The sequence below is a fragment of the Streptopelia decaocto genome (genome assembly GCF_964273445.1).
Source record: "Streptopelia decaocto genome assembly, chromosome: 3".
Lineage (NCBI taxonomy): Eukaryota > Metazoa > Chordata > Aves > Columbiformes > Columbidae > Streptopelia > Streptopelia decaocto.
Window position 1 is genome coordinate 117,536,789 of NC_138656.1, and position 11,393 is coordinate 117,548,181.

An 11,393-nucleotide genomic window follows, 5' to 3' on the forward strand; every position below is an offset into this window, starting at 1 on the left:
ATGTTCAGGTATCTGAAACTAGATACCAAACATGAACATTAGGAGTAGTCGTGCTCTTTGCAATTAAATTTGAATTTTGTCACACTAAGGCAGCTGTCGATGCAGCTTGAATTCACTGCAAGAATTCATATGGAAGAAAGATTTTCAAGGCTGTTTCATATAATACTGCTGAATAAGACGATGTTTTTACTCTTTTGTCTGACAGCTCTGTAGCTATGAGACGTGAGACCTAGCTCCAATTCTGTTTTATCCTGGGGTACTAAAATCTACTAATGATCCTTTTCAGACTACCAAGAACTAGAGAAAAATGTTCATTTTACTTTCTTGACCGTGTTGCATGTGGTATAAAAACATCATATATCTGCTGGAGTAGTAACAGGACCCCAGGTTTCCTGGCTTACATGGTGGGGTTTGGGACAGGATTCCTCACTATCAGAGGTGCTTTATTTTGTATTAAACTTTTTGATCATTGCATTGCGAAGCAGGGCCTTACAAATTATTCTATAACCTTTCCGTTTGTTTGTTTGTTTGTTTGTTTGTTTGTTTGTTTGTTTTTCCTATAAAATGACCACAACCAGAAGGTGAAGATTAAGAAAAACTTTCAGGAGTTGACTCAGTTGCCCACACATAGAGACTACAGCCATCTGAGAGGTCCCATGACATTAGAAATGTCAACGTCCTCCTGGGGCTGGCAGGTATCATGTAGGAGCTATGGGGGATCTGCACCCTCATGAAGCAGCAGCTGGAGGCAAGGTATGATCCCTGAGGCATCTTTAATGACAATAGATGCCCCCAGTTCTGGACTTGGCTGGAGAAGTACAAGTATCTATGTGCACATTTCCGCATATACTTTAGCTCCTAAGGTCCCACTGTAGCTAAATAGGTGATTTGAGTCCTAGAACCACTAATTAAACACCTCATTCCTATGCAACCACATTGCAGATGCTTACATTTTAGTACCTGAGTCCAGTTCTGACCACCACCGTTGACCTTCAGTCAGTTGGCCACACGAGTGTCTAGTGCCATTTTAAATAAGTTAGGTCATACACGTGGCCATCCATTTTCCGCTCTGATCACATACAGATTGTCTCAGAGGTCCTGTGTCTTACTGGGTAGTCCCATGAGATTCTTAGGATACCCTAGGGCAGCCCACAGGAATTAGACCTATATATGTGGGCAACTGAATTGATTCCATAATATCAGCCAATTAATATTTACAGAAAGAAAATCTATTGTTTAGTTGGTTCAATTTTTTTTCTTCAGTTATGGAAATGATGCAAAAAATCATTTATTTCCATTGATGAATGGAGACTGCAAACACTGTAGCAGCACCTTGGACCTCCTGCTACACTCATCATCATCGACAGTCTTCTGGCATTTCCAGGTGCCTTCTCTCCCACCAAAACAATGGCTAATATTCTCTGGGTGGTCCATTATCAACCACCTTGAGCTTTGAAGTAATGATGCTCTCCGGGTGGGTTGGTATTGAGGAGCAGCCTTCCCAGTGGCTGGGCAGGGAGGTATAGTTATATCTCCGCTTGCTTTTGTGATCCTCTGCCATTGTTCAGGTTCAGCCACGTGCAGCGGTCAAGCTGAACTCTTTACCAAGGTGCCTTGGATAGACAGATCTGTTCCTACAGCCCTATAAATGCAAGAGTGCTCACTCCTCTACTCAAAAGATTCTGGTGTTTTGGGCCCGTGTCCACATTGCAACTGAGACCTTCCACCATGAAGCTCTTTTCCTGCCTCATGGCTCTCCTCCTCCTCCAGGCTGTTCCAGGTAAGGGGTAAGACCCATGCTGGCATCTGCACATGTAGGAGGTACAACTAGCTTGTGCAGTGGTGCAGACTGTACTTCTCCATGCTCTTCAGCTCTTTTCATTAGAGCTGTTCCGTATTTCTCAGTCTAGACATCAAAGTCAAAAATGGACCTGTGGTGACCAGATGTCAAACCAGAACCTGCCCACAGAAACCACTACCAGGTGTTGGCTCCTTATGACTCTCTGAAGTCTCTTTATGCCACTTTGTGTCACTGTTGGAAGATGGTACCATGGAAATAGTCTACCTTTTCTTATCTCAGGGTCATGCATTGTCTCCTTTTTGTACAGTAAGAGAGAAGCAGAGGCATTCCCTTGCATTACTCAAGTTGAACTACACCAGTGAAGTTTACATTAGCTCTCTGAATATGCTGGTTTTTCTTCCTCATCCCTTCTGCTGCACTGACACATTCAGCGATTATGCTTTTAGCCTGGCTTTCCTTCATGCTTATTGAAATTCCCTGTCTTGGAGTAAGGCTTTCAGAGAAGGAAGGAGCTGGGCAAACCTCTTGTCCCTGTTAATAGGGCCAGATCCCAGCTTTTTATTTTTTTGAAGTCATAGGGACATCTCAGAGCATACGGACATGATGCTGTTCCTTGCATGACTAGACTGGAGCAGTCCCAGAACTAGAAGCATCCAAGGTCTGAGCTGTCCCTACCTGCAACAACATGCATGCCTAGGATATGTTCAGAAAATTGTTGTCAACAGCTACTTTTTTCTCTAGTTGTACAAAGACCTCACTTGGAGTCCTGTGAGGTCCCATATGGATTCTCAAAACTTTTGGAAAGGTTGCCTTGGGTTTTGGGGGCATTTCTATCAGACCTTTAATTGGGATTCATGGGGTTTCAGCAGGAGGAAGACTATGAGAAATGGACTGATCCTGCAGCATAGCTGGGAATCCCATTCTTCCTGTAGGTCTCGGCTTGCCCAAAGACACCTTACGTTGTCTCAGATACCACGGATTCTGCTTCCGATCCAAATCCTGCCCAAAGCCATTTGCTGCGTTTGGAACCTGCTCTTGGCGTCAGAAAACCTGTTGCATAGGTATGTGTGAAAATCCTGCCCAGGCAGGCAATGTTTGGAGAGGAGGTTACTAAAGCCAGCAAAACACACTCTTGATGTGTCTCCAAATGGCCTAAGTCACCTTCTCCTATCTACAAAGATAGACCTGACTATTCTTCCTTTAATGGCAGCATGGAGACCTTATTGTGGCCTTTTAGTACTTAAAAGGGGTTGATAAGAAAGATGGGGACAGACTTTTTAGCAGGGCCTGTTGTGATAGGATAAGGCATGATGGTTTTAAACTAAAGGGGGGGAAATTCAGGCCAGACATGAGGAAGAAATTTTTTACCCTGAGCATGGTAAGGGCCTGTCTCAGGTTGGCCGGAGAGGTGGTGGATGCCCCATCCCTGGAGACATCCCAGGCCAGGCTGGCTGGGGCTCTGAGCAACCTGAGCTGGTGAAGATGTCCCTGCTCATGGCAGGATGGACTGAATGAGCTTTGAAGGTCCCTTCCTACCCAAACTGTTCTATGATTCTGTAGAGCACAGGAACAGCATCACTGTTTTGGGCTGGCCAAATACCATGTAGCCCAATGTCTTGTCTCCAAAAGAACAGATACCTAGGGAAAGAAACCAAGAATCGTGGCCCACATAGCGTCCTTCTTCCTTGATATAACCTCCCTATAATCACCTTTTGGGGAGCTGCTGACTGCACCCATGCTGCTGTGTTTAATAGGGGCCAGCTGACCTCTTCCCTGTAAATTTGTCTAATCCTTCCTGGACTTACTTAATTTTTGGAGAACCTCAATAGTTGACATGTATGATTGGGTCAATACATGACTTATAGCTAGCTGTGCTAATCTGATCCAGCGTCACGTATCTGTCTGTGGCCAGAAGTGGATGTTTCTATACAGTTACTGTGTTCGAGTAAAATTACTTAGTGAATGCCACAACCAAATAATTCCACTTCTTTATAAATTCTGCTGGCTTTCATGAATTTGCAGCTCAGGACTTCAAGATTTAAGCATCTTTGTGTTTGAAAGTCCTTACTGGATTTTTCCTCTTTACATTAAGAATTACTTTTGTTTGTTTTGAAATCTCTTCCCTCATAGTTTTATCCAGTATCCCCTATTTCTGTACTGCAGATGAAAAGTAGTCATTCTGCATTCACCTTCTTCATACCTTTACAATATCCCTCCTTCAATTGTTTCTTTTCCAAGTTTGTAGGTCACAAATTCCTCTTTTTACAGAATCCCCATAGTCCTTCTTTGTGTCTTTGTTTTTGGAGACAGAATAACCAGAACTTCATGACACTTCCACGCATGAGTCAGTTCAGATGGTGATGTAATGTTTTCTGTTTTCACTTAAAATCATTTTCGTTCCAGACACGACATCAAACTTCCATACTTGTCAAGATGAGGGAGGTCATTGTGTGCCTCTAGAAATCAAATGTCTACAAGAACAAGTGGGACTTTGCCCTCACAGAGAATGGAAGTGCTGCACAGAATTGTAATAAAGACCTCACAGAATTGAAGAAAACCACAGAAGTGCATGGACAGGCAAACAAACAAGTTCTCTTCCTAGTGTTGTAGGGAAGACATCTGTTTTTCTCAACATGAGAAGCATATAATTAACTAGAGAAGATACGTTTCTTTATATAATAAAGGTAATAAATACTAAATAAACATGTAAAACATTTGTATATGTATGGAAAAAGGTAGAATGTCTCTCTAGTACACCTACACACTGAAATCCACAGAAACTTCACTGTAACATCCTTGGAAACCACATCCCCTTGTAATCCAAACTTCACCTCCTTCCATTTTGTCTTTCATTATTCCTTCCTTCATTTCCTTCCCAACAGAAGGAAAGACAATGTCTTTTCCTTCCATTAAAGTGATGGAAATAAGGACTGTTCATTTGTCGTGGTCAGGTCATATCTATACTACTCAAATCCCATTTTCCAGAGCAGGATGCCAGTCAAGTCTTCCTCCTCTTCTCCCTATTTCTACCAACAAGTTGCACATCTATACGAAATCTTTCTGAGCAGCTGGACAAAACTATTGAAAACAATTTGCTTAAAAGCATTCAGGGGTGAAGTCTTCCTGTGTCTTACGTGTGGAGTCTCACCATTGAGTCTTAGTTTCTTCTACTTTCTTCTCTTCACTTTTTTTTCCATTATTTTAAGGTGATTTGTGTTGGGTGGTGGCAGTTCATAGTTGTTCACTAATTGATGCAAAATCTCAGCTTCCTTGAATCATGAAGGAGGGTGGCACTCAACTTCAGTACACGGGGAAGACATGCTGTAACTAGCAAGTTAATGGCTTGCAGTGAAGATTTCACTGATGTGCCATCAGATGTAAATCAGCAAAGTATAAAGAACCTGATATTAGCCCCAAATCAGGGCTTGTGTGCAGAAAAAGCACACAGGAAAGAATACATAGAATCATATAATCACCTTCACCCAGCTCAGGTTGCTCAGAGCCCCGTCCAGCCTGGCCTGGGATGTCTCCAGGGATGGTTCATCCACCAGCTCTCTGCCCAACCTGGTCCAGGCTCTCACCACCCTCAGTGTAAAGCATTCCTTCCTCATGTCCAGCCTGAATCTCCTTCCCTTAGTTTAAAACCATCACCTCTTGTCCTGTGGCAAGAGGCCCTGCTGAAAAGTCTGTCTCCATCTTCCTTATCAGCCTTTTTTAAGTACTAAAAGGCCACAATAAGGCCTCCCTGGAGCCTTCTGTGCTCCAGGCTGAACACCCCCAACTCTCTCAGCCTTTCCTCATAAGAGAGGTCTCAAAAAATATGTGGTCTGCACAGTTCACAAAGAAACCCACAGAGAGACTCACCAAAGTCACCATAACCACGGATGAAAACCCTGTCATGAAAATTATTCACCCACCCACAACGGCACATCGCAAACCAAAAACATGTAGTGACTTGGGGGCGTGACAGAGCCCCATGACCCAGCAGCTATGTGGGCTGGTGCAGGACAAGGTCCCAGCAACTGCAGCTGTCCAGCCAAGCATTTATCATTTCTCAGAAGATGCTGGGTCAATGCCAGATGAAAAGGGCTGTGCTCAGAGTTGCAGATGGTGTGCATCCAGTGACTGCTATGTCATGAGGTGGTTTTAAAGCCAGCACCATGTTCCTCCAGCTTTCCTAAGACACATAGGCATCACTGGCTGTTCTCCATGGCCAGGGTTATCTGAAGGCAGGAGGAAGGGCTCATTGACGTGTATACCTCAACTCTGCCAAAGAGGTGGAAAGGATTTTGCTTATTCACATAAGTAAAGACTTACTGCCCTCAAAACTCTGTCACTGAGTATCTTGCCTTTGCTGTCCCTGTTTTCATAAATAAATGTTTCTCTGTGATCCAGCTACAAAGTTTAGCTTCAGTAACCCATGGAATTAACACAAAGGTGCATCTGTGCTAATACGTTGGTCCACCCTTTGCTTTGCATGGAGATATTGGGCACTGGATTGTCTGTACTGCACACAGAACCATTTATACCTCATTTCCACTCTGTAGTGAACCAACTATGTGCCTGCATGTGGAAAGTCACACACAGAATCACACGTTACGGGCAGGAGCCACGGTGGCCACACTTTAAGCAGGGGGATGGACTGTAGAAGTCACCTCAAACCAGATTTTTAACTGATAATAACAAACCGCAGGTATGTGTGTGCTATCAGTGGGACAAACCCCTTTTGGGAAGTGCTGTCTCAAAAAGCCAATAATTATCTCACAGAGGCAAAAAGGAAAGAGGTGAGGGGTTCATTTTTGGCAAGACTGCGATGTATCCTGCACCTTCCATGTTGTCCCATCATAGAGTGTTAGAATCATTGAGTGGTTTGGGCTGGGAAAGACCTATAAGGTCCTTGAGTCCAATGTTAACTTCACACTGCTGAGTCCACCACTAAACCATGTCCCTAAGAACTCCATCTATGTGTCTGTTCAACCCTCCAGGGATGGTGACTCCAGCACTGCCCTGGGCAGCCTGTTCCAATGTCCAACAACACTTTCTGGGAAGAATTTTTTCCTAATATCCAATCTAAACCTCCCCTGGTGCAACTTGAGTCTGTTGCCTCTTGTCCTATTACGTGTTATTTGGGAGAAGAGACCAACACCCCACCTGGCTCCAATCTCCTTTCAGGCAGTCCAGAGATCAGAAGGTCTCCCCTCAGCTCCTGTTCTCCAGCTGAACCCCCCAGGTCCCTCAGCCGCTCCCATCACACTTGTGCTCCTGCCCCTCACCAGCTCCGTTCCCTTCTCTCAACTCACTCCAGCACCTCAAGGCCTTGCTCGTCATGAGAGGTGCAAAACATTCAGCCACAAAATACGTCCACATGCGCACCCTCTTTTGCCACCTTAGATCTTAGAAGACTCTCCAAAGACACACTGTCATGGCCCAGGGGCAAGAAAGTTTCTCTTCCAACTCTGGAGTTGTTTAGCTTCCCTGCATCCTTACTGAGTGGTCCAACATCTGGGACAGCATGAGAAGGGTCCTGGCCTACCACACACCTTCCAGTCTCAGAGGCAGCAAGGAGCAGCAAGAAGCTCTACAAGTCTTTCAAGAGAGGGTACATCTCACCCTCACACAGCAATGAGTGGGACCAGCCAAGCTTTGTCATCAGTTATAAGGCATGAAGAAAATGAAGAGAATGTTGCTTGGGGAAAAATCAAGTCCACACCCCTTTGTTGGAGTGGAAATGCACTGAAAAAAGCAATACATCAAAGAATGGCCAGGGGAGAGGAGGTAGAAAAATTCAGTCCTTTGCAAAACCTGAACAGGCTCACCTGGAAATTGTTATCAGAGTCCGCTGACTTTGCTGTTCCTGTGAGATCAGTATCTGCCTGGCACAAAATGGTCTGTAGCTGCAGTTCTTTCACCAGACTTACCTTGCAGGTTTACCCACCACCCAGAGGGGCAAGTCCTAACACCATGATGTGCAAGCAGTTGGTCTCAATCCAGCTCCTTGCTTTAGACCAGGGGTGTTGAACTTATTTTCACCAGGGGCCACATCAGCCTCACGGTTGCCTTCAAAGGGCTGAATGATATTTTAAGACTGTATAAATATAGAAGTTTTTACATTTATACAGCCTTAAAATTACATTTGTCCCTTTGAAGGCAACTGCAAGGCTGATGTGGCCACCAGTGAAAATGAGTTTGACATCCTTGCCCTAGACCAAAGGGAACAATCTCACTCCTGAGGGATTAGTTCTTGCTCCAAGAGGGTGGCTGGACCTATTTCTGGTCCAGCAGGTGACCTTGGAGTAATCAGAACATTAAGTGGACAAGGAAAATGAAAGGTTTGCCAGCACTACCTTAGATCAGGACTGCTTGCCTTCAAACAAGATGCTTTATTCCATCTCAGCCTAGAGACAGACAAAATCTGCCTTTTACCCTTCTTGAATTTAGGGCCAGACTCAGTTGCCCACAGGTGGACATTGGTGTCACTTGGGATGATCGAGGGTATCAGGCTGGGCTTCCAGAGCTTCTTGTCTGTCACTGTCACTCAAACAGAAATCCTGCATACCTATATATCTCAAGGGACATAAATCAAGTTTTTCATGCCTGCTGATCCAGGACAGCAGACTTTGACTCTATTATCTGAACTATGTTTTTTGAGACACAACGGAATTTTTAACCTCTGTCTTTCAACCATCCACTTTAGGATGAATTCACACACACTGTTATATTAACACAGCTGAAGGGCCAACAAACAGCAAGACCAGGCAAGGAGCAGCAAACCGGCAAGGGTGGCTGGAATATCACAAGCTGATTTTACAGCAAGAGCTGCACGTCTATCACATAATTACCACCAAGTGGTGCATTACTGAGCTACCTCCTCCACCAGTGCTCTGTGCTCATCACGTTCAGGAATGAAGCCTCCCAGATTCCTCAGGAGCCAAAGCCAGCGTAGCCATTTTGGCAGGAAAAAAATCACACCCAGGTTTCAGCTGGAGAAAATATTCATGTGAGCTCAGATGAGAAATGAGTCACTCCTTGCCTGTGTGGTTCTCCTCCTTGCAGCTCCTCAGGTTTCTTTCCTTGCAGGTTGGCACCCTCCCACCCATCAGCATCCTTTGGACTTTGCTGGCTGCAGGTGAAGAGCAGAGGATCCCCTTGAGCCTCTTTTTCCATTGTAGCTGGCACTCTACCAGTACAAAATCCCAATTTCTTGGGAGAGGAACGGAGGAAGCCAATAACTGGTGAATGTGAAGGAAGTCAACATTGTTTAGAGCCACAGCACCGGGTCGGAACGACACTGAGGGTTTCTCAGCAACAAATGTTACTCCCAAGACTGGAATATAATTAACTCCTGCCTACTCTCCCCGGATGCCATCCAGCATGCCAGGCTTCTGCAAAATCTCACGCTCAGCCCTGCGGTTTTCCAGCAGAACCAAAGCAATGGGGATCCTTTGGTTCATTTTCATCTTCATCTCCTTGATTTGTCACGGTAAGATCAGGAAGGCCAAGAGGGGTAAACAGAGGTATCTGAGAAAAGGAATAATCTTTCCTCACTGCATAATAAATCAAAATAATATAGGTAGTGAGGGGGAAAGGTGTCCTCAGGTTTCTGAACGAGATAGTGGGTCAGACACTTTGGAAAAAATGCATGATTTAATCCCTTGTGATAACAGAAATATAGGCAGGGAAGATGCTGTAGAAATGAGCACCTCACTGCCTTTCTAGCAGCAGATGGGTTGGAGAAGCCCTAGAGGAGATGTCCTGCGCTCTGAAAAAAACGTTTCTGCCTTTGCTCAGGCTGCAGCTGCCTCCTTGGTAGGGTGAGGACAACCACTATGACCTTCTGATGTCTTTGCCAACGTCCTGAAAAAACAACCGTGTGATAAAATGTTCCTTGAGTGAGGTTGGCTCTGGACCTTGGGTTTTATAACACAGGTGTCTGAAGTTCTCCCTTGGGACAGGGATCCCGGGTGTGTTTTTTGCAGCCGTGCATGCTCAGGCTCTGTGCACGCTTGCAGTGCTGGGTTGGGTCACCGGTACCAGAAGAAACGCCATGCATTTTACCCACCAATATTCTTCTTCTTTATACAGGAGATGCTCATGGACCAGACAGCTGTAACCACGCAGGGGGCTTGTGCCGAGTTGGAAACTGCGATTTTGGTGAATATCTGACTGGTTACTGCTTTGAACCCATCATCCTCTGTTGTAGATGGTTATTACCCACTGCCACAAAGAGCTGAAGATTCTGAAGGAGCAAAATGCAGCTGCAGGCTCCACTAACAAGGAACAAGCTGCTGTTGGGAAGGAAATGTTGTGCCTTTCTGTGACTTTGGGGAGAATGCAGCTATGGATTCACTCATGAACTTCTGAACACGTTGCTTTTTGCTTTCCCTGTAACTTTCCAGGAAACACTGTGACAGGGATAAACTGTGGCCATCCGGACTATATTTTACCCCTTCTGGCATCTGGTTGTTGCAACAACATCTGGTATCACCTGTCACACACAGGTGAGAAATTGCTGTTCTCCTTACCTGAAAGCAATAAACCTGAAGCTTAACAGATCAGCCAGTGCCTGTCTGTGACTCCTGCTGACACCCAGCAAAGCTGCCAGTGGTGGGGTGCACGTTCTCCCACTCACCAGGAGTGAATAGAGCAGCCCACACCTTCTTAGCAGAGCAGGTAGCTCTATCCCTTGCCCTTGCCAGGGAAAGCAGCCTTTTTTCCCATCACTTTTGATGCAAAAGCTACGCGGTTTGACATAAAAGTCTGTGTCTCTTGGCAAGCTCTGTGCTATTCTTCATTTCCAGTTTCTTACAGGCACTGGGAATGGCTGGCCAGAGAAATAAGGCACAGAAAAGGAGCAGGGACTCCCTGCAAGAATACAGATCCCGTTAGCCATGGGGTTCATAGCAGGAATGTGCTGTACATAGCAGGAATGTGCTGTACATAGCAGGAATGTGCTGTACATAGAATCACAGAATGGTTTGGATTGAAGGGGTGTCCAAAGCTCCCCCAGTGCCACCCCTGCCATGGGCAGTGCCACCAGCTCAGGTTGCTCAGAGCCCCGTCCAGCCTGGCCTGGGATGTCTCCAGGGATGGTTCATCCACCATCTCTCTGCCCAACCTGGGACAGGCTCTCACGACCTTCATTGTAAACAATTTCTTCCTCGTGTCTGGCCTGAATGTCCCCTCCCTTAGTTTAAAACCATCACCCTATTGCAACACACCTATTGCAACAAACCATCATCCTATTGCAACACACCCTGATAAAAAGTCTGTCCCCATCTTTCTTATCAGCCCCTTTTAAGTATGGAAAGGCTGCACTAAGGTCTCCCTGAAGCCTTCTCTTCTCCATCAGCCACCAACTAGACCAGAAAATGCAAAAGCAGGGCTGTCCCAGGTTCATCCCTCTTCCACAATGCAGTAAGACCATGGAAGAGCCCAGGCCATGTTTGTTTTAAACACGGGGAGGAAGGGATATGAAAGGTGTGTGCCATTGCCCCGACAGGCTGCTCTCCTCATCCATGGGCTGCATTTCTGGTGCTCCTCCTTGTTTTCTGTAATCACCCAGTAATAATTGCAAATCAAGTAGCATGTTTGC

At 45.5% G+C, this 11,393-nt stretch overlaps 1 protein-coding gene across 1 annotated transcript; it reads left to right on the top strand.

Moving 5' to 3' along the window:
* Nucleotides 1-9,160: 9,160 nt before the first annotated feature.
* LOC309438078 (gallinacin-12-like) lies at nucleotides 9,161-10,032 on the top strand (the record flags this gene model as incomplete). The annotated part of the gene is made up of 2 exons (XM_082048985.1): nucleotides 9,161-9,281; nucleotides 9,884-10,032. The coding sequence occupies 2 exons, from the start codon at nucleotides 9,161-9,163 to the stop codon at nucleotides 10,030-10,032; spliced, it is 270 nt and encodes an 89-aa protein (XP_081905111.1).
* Between the last annotated feature and the right edge of the window lie 1,361 nt (nucleotides 10,033-11,393).